Source organism: Garra rufa, chromosome 15 (genome assembly GCF_049309525.1).
Source record: "Garra rufa chromosome 15, GarRuf1.0, whole genome shotgun sequence".
Classification (NCBI taxonomy): Eukaryota; Metazoa; Chordata; class Actinopteri; order Cypriniformes; family Cyprinidae; genus Garra; species Garra rufa.
The window spans coordinates 33,031,522-33,049,088 of record NC_133375.1 but is presented as its reverse complement, the minus strand read 5'-3'; the positions used below and the strand labels follow the sequence as shown (position 1 = coordinate 33,049,088).

The 17,567-nt window shown below is 35.4% G+C and overlaps 2 protein-coding genes across 2 annotated transcripts in view; both read left to right on the top strand.

Moving 5' to 3' along the window:
• The window catches only part of doc2g (double C2-like domains, gamma), a 59,889-nt gene extending 59,234 nt beyond the window's left edge, over nucleotides 1–655 (top strand). The window contains exon 11 of the mRNA XM_073819863.1: nucleotides 651–655. Within this exon, the coding sequence (XP_073675964.1) occupies nucleotides 651–655 (5 nt within the window). The remainder of the gene's footprint in view (nucleotides 1–650) is intronic.
• Nucleotides 656–3,164: 2,509 nt separating this feature from the next.
• Nucleotides 3,165–16,223, top strand: LOC141287726 (low-density lipoprotein receptor-like). Its single transcript, XM_073819862.1, has 4 exons — nucleotides 3,165–3,269; nucleotides 11,698–12,048; nucleotides 15,507–15,626; nucleotides 16,075–16,223. Exons 1-4 carry the CDS (start codon nucleotides 3,206–3,208, stop codon nucleotides 16,221–16,223), a joined length of 684 nt encoding a protein of 227 aa, XP_073675963.1. The 5' UTR covers nucleotides 3,165–3,205.
• Nucleotides 16,224–17,567: the final 1,344 nt, after the last annotated feature.

The following is a 17,567-nucleotide window of genomic DNA, read 5'->3' as shown; positions in this document are numbered from 1 at the left end:
CATGGAGAACATATCGACAGCCTCTTTAAGACGATTTTCCGACGCCAAAGCGTCAGCTTTGGATAAAACAAGTTGACGGTGATCAACATGGTCTTCCTCGTCCCAGTCGCCTTCTGTTTCAGGTGCTATAAAAAAACTTCCCCTTTCCTCCAAAGCATATTCTTGGTCTAGTCTTCGCAACGACATGCTTGCGAGTGACATTCACAGATACGCCACGAAAATAATAAATTAAAAAATGTCAAAGCATTCTAACAGTTCTGAGTACAGAAGAACGTAGTGACTGGCGCTCCTCCACATACAGTCGTTTTGTCCGTGAGTTACGTAAAAATAGCATCACGTGCGGAGCAGCGAGCGCGTCTATTGGCTGCCGAGGCGCATTACAAAACACAAAACTCTTGATTTTGTAACTTGCGCTCGGCACTATGGCGAGCAAAGGCTGCTGTGAAAGAATGCATGGATTTGAGTCCAAAGATGTCAGTGTGTCATCAGTGTTTTATGCTGTGCATTTTAATGCACAAAAACGTAAAACGACACCATCTTCCCTAGTGATAACATCAGGAATTGTAATAACACTTCTTTTGTTTCACAACTAAAAAAAAAAAAAAAAAATGTGTGTCAGTGGTGTTTTTGTGTTGTCTGTGTGTCTATAGGTTGAACGTATGGCTGTTACTCAACAGTGTTAGGACTGTAGGAATGTCGGTAGTCATGTAATATGTAGGTCAACCTATAGCCTACGTAATTCTATATTGCACAAGAGGCAAGTCTGATAGCATGTTCTCTTACAAAACACCAGTAGCCTATAGATCATAGGCGTCATTTACCATGGGGAAATAATGTTCTAATGCTCGCTATAAAAAGTATGATTTAAGTTTATGCGCCTGCAATTTTTGTTTATTATAGTAAGTTGTGTTCTTGCTGAGTTTTTTTTTTACTGTTTACAGTTGCTTTTAACCATTTTAAGCTCGTTTTAATAAACGCATGAAGTCCGTTCTCCACAAGTTAAAGGAGTACTTTCAGAGCAAAAATTTACAGATAATGTACTCACCCTCTTGTCATGTCTTCTTTCATCAGTTGTAAGGAAATATGTTTTTTGAGGAAAACATTTCAGGATTTCTCTCCATATAATGGACTTCTATGGTGCCCCCGAGTTTGAACTTCCAAAATGCAGCTTCAAAGGGCTCTAAACAATCACAGCCGAGGAAAAAAGGGTCTTATCTAGCAAAACGAGCGGTTATTTTCTATAAAAAAATACAATTTATATACTTTTTAACCTCAAATGCTCATCTTGTCTAGCTCTGTGTAGAGATTAAAAAGTATATAAATTGTAAATGCTAATAACCGATTGTTTAGCATTTTAAACTGCATTTTAGTAGTTCAAACTTGGGGGCACCATAGAAGTCCATTATATGGAGAGAAATCCTGAAATGTTTTTCTCAAAAAACATAATTTCTTATTGACAGAAGAAAGAAAGACATGAATATCTTGGTTGACAAGGGGGTGAGTAAATTATCTGTAACTTTTTGTTCTGAAAGTGAACTACTCCTTTAAAAGTATTAATTTCTTACTATTTCTTACTTCATATCTTTGGATCTTTCAATTCATCAAAGAATTTTGAAAAAAAAAAATGTTCTCAGCTGTTTTAAAGATTGATAGTAATAATAAAAATGTTTCTTGAACAGCAAATCAGCATATTAGAATGATTTCTGAAGGATCATGTGACACTGAAGACTGGAGTAATGATGCTGAAAATGTAGCTTTGAACACAGGAATAAATTACATTTTAAAATACATTCAAATAAAAAGCAGTTATTTTAAATAGTAAAATATTTCACAATATTATTGCTTTTGCTGTATTTTGGATCAAATAAATGCAGGATTGGTGAGACTTCTAAACATTAAAAAACATTGAAAATCTAACTGTTCAAAAACTTTTGACTGGTAGTGTATTTATGAATATGGACCAAATATGTGAGAACTGGGACATCACTGTAATAAATAGACAGGAATAGAAACAGAATAAACTTTGCAATAAACACAAAAACAAGAGAGAAAGAGATTTTTAGATTTTTCAAAAACCCTTTATTAAAGAAATGTTTGAAAAAATATGAAAAACATTCAAATTCAAATATAAATAATATCATATTTAGAGAAAATGTAAGTAAATTTCTTTTTTAGTAACAGAACACCATGCTCCTCTATGACCACATATTTTCAAACATTTCTAAACAGTTTGTAGCGGTAAAACTGTTTACACTACAAACCAGTGTGCTCATAATTAAGATAATACATTAAAATAACATGGAAAGACACACCAATTTGCAATATCAAGCAGCAAAATGAGTCATTTTGTGCATCTAAAAATAGCTGGATGCCGATGAGACAGAGCGCCACACCTATAAAATTTACAAATGGCCACACCTGCTCTTACAGGAAGAAAAATGATAATAAAATTGATCAATTGGCATTCATATTGCCTTCTTTGGCTATATTTAAACCAAATCAAAACAAATAAACATCTTTCAACAAGTCAAATACAGGCTTAAGTCTTGAGCAGTACATAAACATATGGAAAACTGTCTCTCTTTTGAGAACAGAAAGGATAAATAACATATGGGTTTATATCAAATATATTTTTCAATATGGACTAAATACGTGAACTTTGGGACATCACTGCAATGAACAGACAGAAAATAGAAACAGAATAAACATTACAATTAATACAAAAATGAGAGAGAGAGAGAGAGAGAGAGAGAGAGAGAGAGAGAGAGAGAGAGAGAGAGAGAGAGAGGACAATATTTTGTAATGAAGGATAAATTACTAGACATGCGTGAAAAGATTTGTATATGAGTGAATGAAGCTCACAAAGCTTTCCTAGCATAGTATAACCAAAGGTATACGTCCACACACATAAATGTAAACATGTTTCACAAAGCTTTTGTATTCAACAGATTTTAAACTGTAGCCTATATATATTGTTTTATAATCTAAAACCAAACTAATTTAAATAAAGAGCTATCCATTTTATCCATTTGATATTCTGTTACATAATACAGCGACATTCATACATTTTAAAGTGTAACATAGTATCCCAAAACGTTCTAAAGTGAACTTTATCATTTTTGGGGTGATTACATATTCTGTAGTGCGGAAGTGACATCATTGCCTCGCGACAAGCGCGCACCTTTTAGAGGACGCCGAGAAAGGCATGGAACACCTTGGTACCTTACTACTGCTGTTGGCGTGCGTGTCACGTTTACATTTAACAGGAGGTAAGGCATGGTTTGTAAATCTGTGTGGACAAAGGATAATAAATGGATGTGTCTAATGTTAATGAACGCATCGGTAGAGTTCACGCTTTCCTATTGGACCTCACGCTGCACGCTGCGCTCTCACGCCATCTGATTGGATCGAATGGCACATGCAGCTGTCAAAGTCGAGGTCTTGTTTTTCATTGTTTCAGTGTACAGTATGAATATATACATACTATTGAAATTACTATAGAGTACATGCACTTTTATCATGGACGAAAAGAACTAAAAAATGTATTGTGAGTAGTTTTGCACGTCCTTTGTGTTATCTCAAAGGTGTTCCACGTGCACGCGTGAGACAGACCGCTACTGTTACAGTGGCGCTAGAAAGAGAAGCTGTATTGATATTGCGTATTACATCATAAAGGTACTGTTAGTTTAACTGGATTATGGTTATATAGATATACAGTGCCTTCCGAAATTATTCATACCCCTTCATTTTTTTCACATTTTGATATGTTGCTGCCTTATGTTTAATTTGGCTACTTTAAATAATTTTTTTCCCACATCAATCTACAATCCCTACTCCATAATGGCAAAGCAAAAATAGGTTTTTAACATTTGTGCAAATTAGTTAAAAAACTGGAAAGATCCCGTTGCATAAGTATTCATATACCCTTTTCTGGGACACTCAAAATTTAGCTCATGGAGCATTCATATTGCTTCTAGATGTTACTACACTTCGAGGGGAGTTAAACTGTGGCAAATTCATTTGAATGAGTATGATTTAGAAAGGCACACACCTCTCAGAAAAGGTCTAACAGCTGAAAATGCATATCAGAGCAAAAACCAAGTCCTGAGGTCAAGATAACTGCCTGTAGAGCTCAGTGACAGACTTGCGTCAATGATCTAGGGAAGAGTTCAGAAAAAAATCTGCTGCATTGAAGGTTCACAGAAGCATTATCCATAATGGAAGACGATTGGAACAACTATAGAACTCTGGAAAATGTCTGCCAGCCCCCATCCAAGCTGACAGAGCTTGAGAGGTGAAAAGGTGAGGCAAAGAATGGCAGATAATTGCCAAATGCAGATGTGCAAAGCTTGTCACATCATACCGAAAAAGACTTGAGGCTGTAAAGGTGCTTCAACTATGTACTGAGTTAAGGGTATGAATACTTGTGCAATGTACTTACTTCAGTGTTTTATTTTTAATAAGTTTGTAGAATTTGCAAATCTGGTTTTTGCTTTGTCATTATTATGGTGTATGGAGTGTAAATTGATGTGGGGAAAAACTAATTTAAAGCAGTTTAACATAATGCTGCAACAGAACGTGACAAAAATGAATACTTTTGCAGGGCACTGTATATGTACACTACACTACACTACACTACACTACACTACACTACTAGTCAAAAGTTTTTGAATAGTAAGATTTTTAATGTTTTTCTGCTCACCAAGCGTGCATTTATTTGATCCAAAATAGAGCAAATATTTATTTAGCAATATTTATTAAAATAACTTTTCTATTTGAATACTTAATGTAATTTAGTCTTGTGATTTAAAAGCTGAATTTTTAGCATCACATTACTCCAGTCACGTGATCTTTCAGAAATCATTCTAATATTCTGATTTGCTGCTCAAAAAAACATGTATTATTATTATTATGTTGAAAATAGTCACCTCCACACAGTCATATACTGACTCCAAGCATTTGAATGGTATAGTGTATAATCATGGGCGACATTTGACTCTTGAGTCAGGGGGGGGGCAAGAAAAAAAATCAGATGTAAGCATTAAAACAGTGCCCTACGGTATTGCAGCACATCAAAGCAGTCAATTTAAGCGCTGCACTTCAGCCCGGGCCGATGTGCCCTGACTTTTTTTTACACCCCAGGGCTACGGCTTCGGGCCAATTTTCACGTCATAGTTCAGACCCGGGCCGGCATCGGGCCTGTTTTAGGCTTCTCCTTATTTTCATAATTTAGACAACCATCAATTATGGTGAAGAAAAAAAATGCCGCGCTGGTGGAAACAACACGAAACTTCACTTTCGCTTTCACTTTTGAGACCGACTCAGACACTGTTTAGTGTGCTTTGGCGCAGCTGAATCCGCGTTCAAGCGCACACAATAGGCTAAAACTCACCCCAAGCACCGGCAAAAATAAATAACAATGAATGTGTCGAGGAAAGAGTAAGGACATAAATGAATTATTTATTAATTAATTTGTGTATTCTGAGTCAGTGTCGCAATCTCCTTTTTGGACGCGCCTTCAGAGAGAAATTCATCTTTACGGATTACATGAAAGAGTTTGTGCTTTTGATTTGTTTTATTTCGTTAAGTAATAATTTAAAGCTTTCTATAAATGTATTTATTATGTCTGTGAGGCATGCATTTCGCTTGATTTTGTTAAGCACTCCTGTTCAAGAACCAGACGGCAGAAAGCACATAATTTTTGTTTTCTTTATTTTATAAAAATGCTGTAACGTTTTTTTCGATGTATTACTCATACTTTGTGAGCAAAAATGACGGATAATTTTAAATTGCTTCCAATGAAAAAAATGCAAGTGATTGCACTGGTGCCTCGATGTCCTGCAAGCTTTAGCTTCCACTTTCTGCACAAACTATGCGCATATAGCTCACATGTATCTGTACCGTTTAAACTACCATTGTTTTATACTTGAACTTTTTATATCTATAGATTTCATTTTAGGCAAGTCGTGATGATTTGAGAAGGCAAACTGATCAAACAGACCAGGCCCGGACATAGGCATGGGCAAGGTGGGGCAATGCCCCCCTAAATGCTGTGACTGCCCCCCCAAACGTAAAGGCATGCAAAATTCCGAATTTCATAAAACAAACAAACTAAATTGCCTTATGTTATTTATCCTATTTACACGAAGGTATGTCATTTCTGTCTCTACATGATCGCGCGTTTACAATGTCTCCTCTGCGAAAACACGGACGGGATCGTGCACTCCATTCATAAAAACCGACTTTACTATAGCGCGGAATGCCACAGAATTCGTCGATTTTTGGATTAATAAATCAAAAGTTGGTCTGTCACTTAATTCAAATCGCGATATGGACTAGTGTCTGTGAAAACTGAAATGCAAAAAGACTGGAAAAGAATTTAAAAAGACTGATGATGATGGCAATGTAGAGTTTGAAGACCTCTCTACCGTTTGCAAATATCTACACGGGTATAAGAATGCATTTCCTCAGCTCCATCGCATGTATGTGACCTCCCTTGTGACTGGAATATCATCTGCATCATGCTAAAGCTCTTTCTCCACTTTGTCTCGTGTTCTTACTCCCTTCCGCCGCACTATTGCTACATGAAAGAAAAAGAAATGTAGTTATTCTGGCTCAGAAGGGCATAACCACAGGCCTAGATATGCATGCATTTGTTAGTCTTTTTGCACAGAAAAGCAGACGACTGATGCTTTAAAAAAAAAAAAAATTTGTAAAAAAAAATACACAAAAAAAGAAGTAAAAAAATATATGAATAAAATTAAAAAGACAAAAAAATGAAAAGATAGATAGATAGATAGATAGATAGATACATTTAAAAAAGTAAAAAAAAAAAACAAAACATAAATGCAGCCTCAAAAGGGCACAAGCCAGTGTCCTATTTGTGCCGGTCCCAAGCCCGGGTAAATGCAGAGGGTAGGGCATCAAACATAAAACCTATAAGACAAATCAAATGGATCAAAGGAGAAGATAGAGATATGGATAGGTGGACTGATATGATGACAGCATAGTTAGTATAGTTTTCTTTGCATAGATAATTAGAGAAGCTCACCCACACTTGCCCCCCCAATATTCTACATGCACCCCCTAATGGGGCTGGCTAAATCCGGCCCTGAAACAGACTATGATCAGTCTTCCGCTGGGCGCTGTTCGGTAAATATATATATTTTTAACGAATAAAAAATGCTCCAAGCGTTTTTCTAAATTAGCTAAATAAAAAACGAAACTAAATATAAACATTTTACCATTACATACAAAACTGAACTATTTTATAGCTGAAACAGTAAGTTGTTTTGGGAGAAGGGGAAAATATATTTTTATCCCGTCTATTGCTTCACCGTTATTTCGAGAATAAACCCAGCGTAAATATGCAAATGTCACTCCCAAAACACATCAGCTTACATGTGCCGAAAAACGAAAGTTTCATACAAATTCTAAATGCATTATAGCCTGGAAAGTGCAAAGCAGGCTCCCCTTATTATCACTAAAAATTCATAGAGATCTCACAAAATTCCGTTATAATTAATAAAGCTCTCTAAACTACACAATTAATATTTTATTTACATCGCGTCTACACTCATAAGACGATTCATGAGCGCACAAAACGGCACTTAATAAAAACTGATCAGGCGCTTTCAGCAGTGAGTGAATTCTGACAAGTGTTTCTAATTGTTCGGAAACAACAGATATGTCTGTGATTGGCTACATTGCTCAACGCTGCAAAAACACGTTGGATAGTTTTCCAGATCTTCAATTGCTTTGCTTTCGTTTGAGGGTTACATAGCACCGTCTAGTTCCCAAGTACAACCGAGCCTAAGCTTGGCTAAAGCAGTTGCAGCGGGGCTGTCGAGGATTCCATGACTAACCACAGGGGGGGCAACTGCCCCCCCTTGCCCCCCCTTGCCCCCCCCCCCCCTAATGTCGCCCATGTGTATCCATAGGGACCATGTGACGTCACTGTGCTTTGTCGTCGCCATTTTTGTGTCCGCGCTACCTATTTCAGTCTATGGTCACAGCTGCCACAACTACCAGAGGAAGATCAACAAAACTCCCAGAATGTTCAGAACAAGGATACAATATGCCCGGGATCTGATATTCTGTTAGCTCTAACAACAATCATCAGAAAAAAAACCTAACTTCAGTTTTATTCGATCTCAGCAGTGCTTGAAGTGGGTCGCTATGCATACAGTATAGCCTTTAGTGTATCGGTGTCATTCACGCAGGTGCTTTTCACAGCAAGGGTGTTTTTTTTCGGCACAACAAGAGTAGTGGAATAATAATTAAAAATAAGATTGTGAATCAGTACATTATAACCAAAATAATGCCTTTAAATGAAAAGAAGCATTTTTTTGCGATTACATTATTTTGAACCGATCAAAGAAAGCAATCGAACAGCAAGTTCAAAACAGTGTTAATGCAGAGAATATGACTTACAGTACATCCAGATGCCGTACATTATTTGTTTCAGTGTGTATTTGGCTTAAGAGCAAGATTATGTTTTAGATTATGCAGTGTTTAGTGAATTATGAAAATTAAATAATAAACGCTAAACTATTGTACTACATAGCGTTTGACATTGCAACGCCTGCAGTAAAGTATATACATGTAAAAAGGTTCTCAAAAATAATTTGTTTTGCTAAAACTATTTAGGTACAATTACTCTAAAAATTATTTGTCATACAAAAATGGCACACAAGTTACACACAAACCATCGTCCCGAGTAAATGGTACCTATTGTGAATAGTGACTGGCTGCACAAGTGGTGTAATAAACTAAACTAAAATGTTATTGCAGCCATATAGCTTGAATGAATACAAATGCATATTTTAAATAAAGAAATCTCTTGCTTTTGGTGCTTGAATTTGTGCTTCAATAATGAGATTCAGGTGTAGGAACACACAAGACGTGAAAGACTTCTTCCCTCAGGTATATTTGATGTTTTCTTGGCTTGCTGGTTGTTGGGCTTATGCTCAATAATCACTTTTTTTTTTTTTTGCATTCGCCAAAACTAATTTGCCGAAATCTAAGCACGGACTGAGGGAATTAGTGCCGTCAGCGCGAGTCCCGTTCGCTGTGAAGTAGTGACCAGGATTCTTCAAGGTCTTAAAGCCTTCATTGAGCGACTACGTTCACAATAATTTACACTTTTTGTGTAAACATAAAGCATACATACCTAAAAATACAATCAAGTCAAATACACCGTGTGGGAAGTAGTAGTAAAAAGTAATTTATTATTTCAATTTATTATTGAATCTCATTTAGATGCGCTGTGTCTGTTGTCATATCGGACACAAATATGGCGGCGAGTATAGCGGAAGTGACGTCTTTGGTACCCATGAATAATGTTACAAAACTTTTTATTTCAGATAAATGCTGATCTTTGGATCTTTCTATTCATCAAAGAATCCTAGTAAATGTACTCAATTGTTTTAAATATTGATAATAATAAATGTTTCTTGAACAGCAAATCAGCTTGTTAGAATGATTTTAGAAGGTTTATGTCATTTGATCATTGGAATAAATTACATATTAAAATATATATTAAAATAGTAAAAATATTTCAGAATTTTTCATTTTTTTCTGTACTTTGAATCAAATAAATGGAGGTTTGGTGAGCAGAAGAGACTTATTTAAAAAAAAAAAACATTAAAAATCTTTTGACTGGTAGTGTATAGCATAATTTTATAACTTAACATGTTTTGAAATTCTATTTGGATTGTTATTCACAAAAATTTATATCTGCCAGGTACCTCAAACACTTTTGTTGTGCTGTTCCAAATGTGATTAATATAAATCTTAATTCAGTCAATGTTTTTAAAGTCTCTTTACATCACTATATACACTGCCATTTAAAAGTTTGTAATCAGTAAGATTTTTAAAGTCTTTTCTGCTCATCAATGCTGCGTTTATTTGATTTAAAAATGTACTAACTGTAATAACTGCATTACTCCAATCTTTGGTGTCACATGATCCTTCAGAAATCATTGTAACATTCTGATTTGCTACTCAAAAAAAAAAAAAAAAATTATTATGTTTTTGATGAATAAGTTCAGAAGAACAGCAATAGAAGTCATCATCACTTTTGACCAATTTAAAGCATGCTTGCTAAATAAAAGTATTAATTTCTATACCCCGCCGGGCCCGCCCCCTCTCAGATAAATTCTGATCTTTGGATCTTTCTATTCATTAAAATGTATTCATGAAAATGGGAATTCTTTTTTTAAATATTGATAATGATAATAATAATACAAAATGTCTTTTGAACATCAAATCAGCATATTAGGATCATTGGACACTGAAGACTGGGGTAATGATGCTGAAAAATTATCTTTAATCATTGGAATAAATTACATTTTAAAATATTCAAATAGAAAAATACTTTTTTAAATAGTAAAAAATATTTCTGAATTTTACTGTTTTTACTGTACTTTGAATCAAATAAATGGAGGCTTGGTGAGCAGAAGAGACTTCTTTAAAAACATGTTCAAAAACTTTTGACTGGTAGTGTTTTTTAATTTTATAACTTAACGTGATGGAATTCTATAAAATGGTTTGGCTTTGGATTGTTATTCACAAAAAAATATATATATATATCTGCCAGTTACCTGAAATACTCTTGTCTGTTCATTTGTTGTGCTGTTCCAAATGTGATTAATATAGATCTTAATTCAGTCAATGTTTATTAAAAATAATAAACAAATGTTAAGATTGTAGTAAATATGGGGACTTTTAATTTAGGTCGAAACTTGTGTTATTTTGTAAATCAGTAAATCATTTTGAAAGTCTCTTTACATGTTTGGAATCAGTAAGATTTATAAAGTCTTTTCTGCTCATCAATACTGCGTTTATTTGTTTTAAAACTGCAGAAAAACTGTAATAACTGCATAACTCTAATCTTTGGTGTCACGTGATCCTTCTGAAATCATTCTAATATCCGTATTTATTATCAAAGTTGGAAACGCTTGTGGTGCCTAATATTTTTTTTAAACTTGTGATACTTTTTTTTAAGATTCTTTGATTAATAAAATGTTAAAAAGAGCAAAATTTATTTAAAATATAAATCTTTTCTAACAATATACACTAATGTTCAAAGTTTGTTTGAAAGAAATTAATACTTTTATTTAGCAATGATGTGTTAAATTGATGAAAAGTGATAGTAAAGACTTTTCTTTTTCTATTATATGGTTAGAAAAGATTTCTGTTTTGAATAAATGCTGTTCTTTTAACTTTTTATTTATCAAAGAATCCTGATCAAATGTTTCCAACATTGATAATAAATCAGCATATTAGAATGATTTCTGAAGGATCATGTGACACTAAAAACTGAAGTAATAATGCTAAAAATTCAGCTTTGCATCACAGAAATAAATTATATTTAAAATTAAATTAAAATGGAAAACGATCTTTTTAAATTGCAATAATATTTTTTCCCTGCATTTTTGATCAAATAAAAGGAACTTTGATGAGCATACGAGACTTCTTTGTTCAAGTTGCCTTGTGATGTCAAAAGTGCAAAATATGTCCCAGATTACATTTACCATATTAATTTTATTTACTTACACAATTTACCCAAATCTAGTTCAGCCAAACAGCATAGTGATAAAGCCACATGTGTGTTACTCCTGCTACTCAAAAAGTCCTTTATCCTTTTAAAAATCTCTAGAACTAAAGAGCTCTTTTTACTCTCATCTTTCGCAGGTTTTCCAAAGTTCAGCACAGAGCAGTTTGTGTGTAACAACGGCAGATGTTTGCTTCTAAATCGTCACTGTGATGGTGTGGATGACTGTGGAGACAGCAGTGATGAGATCTCCTGTTTGAATTGCACTAGTGGCTCCTTCCACTGTGTGGCAGCATCGCGCTGCGTTCCTTCCCACAGCGTCTGCGATGGCAAGCCTGACTGCTCTGATGGAGCAGATGAACAGTTAGAGACATGCGCACTGACATGTTCTAAGTCACAGTTCAAGTGCACAAATGGACGCTGTGTGTCGAATTCAGGAAGGTGTGACAACATCAAAGACTGTGAAGATGGCAGCGATGAAGAGAACTGTGGTATGTATATATACATGTAAAAGTGCTATATAAACAAAGAAAGCATATTATTATTTTTACTATATATATATATATATATATATATATATATATATATATATATATATTAGTAAAATTATTAACAGTTCACATACAAATACTAGGCTTATTTTTATGTTTATGTTGTAAAATTTAATTTATTCTTGTGATGGGAAAGCTGAATGTTCAGCAGCCTTCAGTCTTCAGTGTTACATGATCCTTCAGAAGTCATTCAAATATCATTATCAGTGTTAAAAACAGTTTAATTTTGTTGCTGCTTAATAGTTTTGCTCAAAGTGTAATACATTTTTTAGAATTCTTTAAATAGACAGTTCATGTGTTCAGTGTTCAGATTTTTTTAACCATGTAAAAGCCTTAATGAAACCTTGCTGAACATTGAACAGTATTAATTATATATATATATATATATATATATATATTTATATACACACACACACACACACACACACACTCAAGCCTGAAATTATTCATACCCCTGGCAAATTCTGACTTAAAGTTACTTTTATTCAACCAGCAAGTTTTTTCTTTATTAGAAATGACACAGACGTCTCCCAGAAGATAATAAGACGATGTACAAGAGGCATCATTGTGGAAAAAAATTATTACTCATCTTTTATTTACATTTGATCAAAAAGTGGCATGTCCAAAATTTTTCATACCCTTCTCAATAATCAATAGAAAAGCCTTTATTGGCTATAACAGCAATCAAATGCTTCCTATAATTGCTGACCAGCTTTTTGCATGTCTCCACTGGTATTTTTGCCCATTCATTTTTAGCGATGAGCTCCAACTCTTTCAGGTTGGAGGGTCTCCTTGCCATTACCCTGATCTTTAGCTCCCTCCACAGATTCTCAATTGGATTTAAGTCAGGACTCTGACTGGGCCACTGCAAAACATTAATGTTTTTGTCTGCTAACCATTTCTTTACCACTTTTGCTGTGTGTTTTGGGTTGTTGTCATGCTGAAATGTCCACTGGTGCCCAAGGCCAAGTTTCTCTGTAGACTGCCTGATGTTGTTGTTGAGAATTTTGATGTATTGCTCCTTTTTCATGGTGCCGTTTACTGTGATTAGGTTCTCTGGTCCACCGGCTGAAAAACACCCCCAAAATATTAGGTTCCCACCACCGTGTTTGACAGTGGGGATGGTGTTCTTAGGGTTGAAGGCTTCTCCTTTTCTACGCAAAATGAAGACTACATCATCCAGAAGTCTTCTTCTTTGTCCAGATGAGCATTTGCAAAGGCCAAGCGGGCTTTTGTGTTTCCCCACTGGAGAAGTGGTGTCCTCCTTAGTCTGCGTCCGTGGAACCCAGCGGTGTGCAGTGTCCATTGGACTGTCTGCCTTGAGATGTTGCCACCAGCAGAGCCTAGATTCATCAGGATGGTCTTGGTGGTGATCCTTTGATTCTTTTTTACCTCTCTCACTATCCTCCTGGCCAGCACAGGTGTCACCTTTGGCTTCTGACCACATCTTTTGAGATTTTTCACAATGTGGAACGTCTATTTTTTTTAAGAATACTTTGCACTGTAGCCACTGGAACTTCAAAACATTTAGATATGGTCTTATAGCCCTTTCCTGACTTGTGAGCAGCCACAATGCACAGCCGCAGGTCCTCAGTGAGCTCCTTTGTCTTAGCCATGACTGTCCACAAACCAGCAGCAGAGAGCTTCTGTTTTTCACCTGCTGAGTTGATTAAAACAGCTGTTCCCAATGAATCAGGGTAATTAGGATGCTTTAGAACAGCTTGGACTATTTGGAATGGTATAGAACTTTGACAGTTTGCAAAGGGTATGAATAATTTTGGACATGCCACTTTTTGTTCAAATGTAATTAAAAGCTGAGAAATATTTTTTTCCACAATGATGCCTCTTGTACATCGTCATTTAATCTTTTGCGAGAAGCCTGTGTCACTTCCCGTCAAAAAAAACTTGCTGGTTGAATAAAAGTAACTTTAAGTCTGAATTTGGCAGGGGTATGAAAAAAAAAAAATATATATATATATATATATATATATATATATATATATATGCAAAACATGATTTATTCAATGTCAGACGGGTGGTAGTAAAAAGGTTATAAATTTAGTTAAAAAAATTAAGTTTTCAAAAGACATATTTTTGAGTATAAAAATAAATGCCACAATTAAAAGAATGGCAGCAATAACAAGAATCACATTATTAATGACTGTTAATTCCATTAATATAATTTTGAGTAAAAGGAATAAACATTAATTCCCAATTCCAAGTTGTCAGTAATTAAATCATTTGTCAATCTGGTCAAGTAAAGTCTAATCAAGTCTAATTAGTCAAGTTAGAATTAAAATCAAAGTCGAATTAAAGAGCTAAGTCAAATTCAAAAGCCAATTAGAATCAAATTAGATTCTGATCAAATCAAATCTGAGAGAAGTAAGTCTAATAGAAATATTAGACTGTCTAGATGCACCCAGTATCAGAGTAAAAGATAGAGAGCAGAGAGAAAGGGTTAGTACTTCTTATACCCCAAAACCAGACAGAACAGGAAGTCTATAAGTTGCTTATATGTCTAATTTTGATCATGTATTCGCAGCTTGTGACCAAAGGCGTTATTAATTTGAATATTTGCCTACCAACCCAAACTTTAAAAAGGCACATTTACAAAGAAGTACTTTTTGTTCTAAGAACATCGGCCTGTGTTTCGGAGTTGATGATAGATATGTAAAAATGTATGAAAATAACATGGCTACATAGCAACAGCATACAGTCTCACGCATGTCTCAAAGGTCAGTCATGCTAAAACTGTAAGGGCATTGAATACATATTTTCATAAAGGACATTCATAATACAATTAATAATGCATAATCTTAGATATTAATATGAAATTCTTGTTAATTATACACACACACACACACACACACACACACACATATAAAATATATAATACACAACTATAAAATAATATAATACTATATATATAACACATACACACAAACACATAGAGTGCTGGGTAATAATTGATTATATGTAATCTGGATTATGTAATCAGATTCCAAAAATTAAGTACTTGTAATTAGATTGCATTATATTTTAAAATCATTGCATCATTACATATTCACACAATAGCAATTAACAATTAATCATAATTTGTTTATTCTCCCTAATTCTCTTTTTTTATCTTTTAAATGTTCATTTCTAAAATTAATAAATAAAGTAACCAAAGTCAAAAATAATCGAAATCTAATCAAAAAGAAGTCTGATTATATTACCTAAAATGTGTAATGTAACCAACTACATTAATAACTACAATTTTTGTCATGTAATTTTGAATCGGTAATGGATTACAAATAATAAAATTAAACATGATATATACAGAGAGGGAGAGAGATTGTTGTTATTATTGAACATTTAAAAATTCACTATTTGTCTTTATTTCTCTGTTTCTGTAGATGGCAATGAATGTGAGATCAATAACGGTGGCTGTTCTCACCTGTGTATTGATCTGCCGCTTGGTTTCATGTGTGACTGCCCCAGTGGAATGAGGCTGGTCCAGGATACACACTGTCAGGGTGAGAAATGAGTCACACTGGTCCTCTGTATAAATGACGTTGACATTACGTGCTCCAATGTAAACAAATTAGAGCATTGCTGTAGACATGGCACTGTAAAACAGATGGCAGGCAGTGACCATACATTTTTTTTCCATGAGCAATAGTGTCTAGTACAGGGCGGTTACTGACCTAAAAGAAGTAGTATTCAACAGCTCAAATAATCTAAACATGTCTGCCCCTGTGAGGCGATGTGAAATAAAACTGATCATTTCATTATGAGTAAAACATTTTAATATGTGACGGATTACTAATAGCACTTTAAAATAAAATATAGCTCATTCTAATAATCCAAATGAGTTGGTTCTCTCTTTGGTTGAGATAAACTTTTCCCAAATAAATTACAGTTGTCTTCAAAACATGCATTATCTTTACCTTTTCCACTCAAATATTCACTTTTCACTTCCAGATGTGGATCACTGCCTTGATTCAGATGTGTGTGATCAAATTTGTATCCATACCAATGGATCTTTTGCATGTAAATGTCAGGATGGCTATGTGCTGACTGCTGGGACTGGACAGTGCAAAGCTACAGGTGAGAGGAAGATTTCTATGTAAGTGGCCTGTAAAGACAAAATTGTATGTATATTTGTGTCAATGTAATGATATTATTTTAGTATTTATTCATATTTTGATATAGCTTTTATTTTTTATTTTATTATTTTTTTTACATTTTTGTTTAAGTTTTGTAGTAATTTCAAAAACGTTCCCCGACTCACATTTTTGATTTCGCTAATATTTTCCCTGAAAAAAATAGATATGTATAGTGATTAAAGTCTAAATATTAAAAAATATGGACGAATATTTACTCCTGGAGCCATAATATTTATTTACTGGCTTTAGCAGATATTGGGTCTTAACAAACTTTCCTTTTGGCATCTTCATTTTCAGGGTCTTGTATGGTTCCGTTTTTAGAGATATTAGAATTTGAATATGGCGCCAGGAGTAAATTGAACCCAAATGTGGGTCACTTTGCAAAAATATTTTACTTCTTTTCTTTCAAAGAGGAATATCTGAAGAACAACTTTTGAAACCAAAGATCTTGTTTCCTTCTGTAAAGACAACTGCATTGGAAAAAGAATACTTTTGGCACTCAAAGTTTGGTATTTTCGTTACCCCTTCAGTCGAATCACTTCGACGTTACATTGGGATCTCGCCTGAGAGACCGATCATCTCTGAGCCTTATATAAAAAAGGCCAATTGCAAATTGGCGAGTGGACGTGCGCGTCGGCCACTCCCCCGCACATGCGGGTATATAAGAAGGCGGCGCGCATCACTCAAACAGACTTTCGCTTTCAGAGCCGGTATGCTCAAGCCTTCTCTCCTCAAGAAAAAGGAAAACTTCACGTTCCTGCTGCTCTCTCTGCTGGTGTGCGCCGATTGAAAGAGACAAACTAAAAGAGTGAATTTCTCGGCGCCGCCAGCGGGGTCCCGCGGGCGGCCGTTTTCACGGCCATAAAAGCCTCCTGCGTTCCAGCGAGCAAGCCCCATTGAATGCACAGTGGTGCCGCGGTTTCCTCCCTGGGCAGACCGGGACTAAAAGAGCAATTTCTCACGGCTGTGTAAAGACGTTCTTTTCAGAATGGCTTTCCGGCCGTGCGCTTCTGGGTGTGGCAGTTTCCTCACCTCACTGGACGGACATGAAAGCTGCTTCACATGTCTGGGCATTGAACATGCTGAGGCAGCTTTCACGGATGGTTCATGCATTCATTGCGAAAGCATGACCATGGGAATGCTGAGGACTCGCCGCTCGCTCGCGGGCAGGCCCCCCTTCGCGCCCCACGGCCTGCGGAATTTTTCCGCCGCTGTGGCGAGGCACGAGGGGGAATTTCGAGTCACGGTGCCGAACGTTCCGCCGGCTCCAAAAGCCCTGCGGTCTTCCGCCCGCCAGCATACCCCCGT

Excerpts from the sequence above, each read along its gene's own strand:
- LOC141287726 (XM_073819862.1), top strand. The coding sequence starts at position 3,206 with ATGGAACACCTTGGTACCTTACTACTGCTGTTGGCGTGCGTGTCACGT. Across the intron at positions 12,049-15,506 it reads CAGCGATGAAGAGAACTGTG|ATGGCAATGAATGTGAGATC; the intron begins GTATGTATATAT and ends CTGTTTCTGTAG. Across the intron at positions 15,627-16,074 it reads CCAGGATACACACTGTCAGG|ATGTGGATCACTGCCTTGAT; the intron begins GTGAGAAATGAG and ends TTTCACTTCCAG.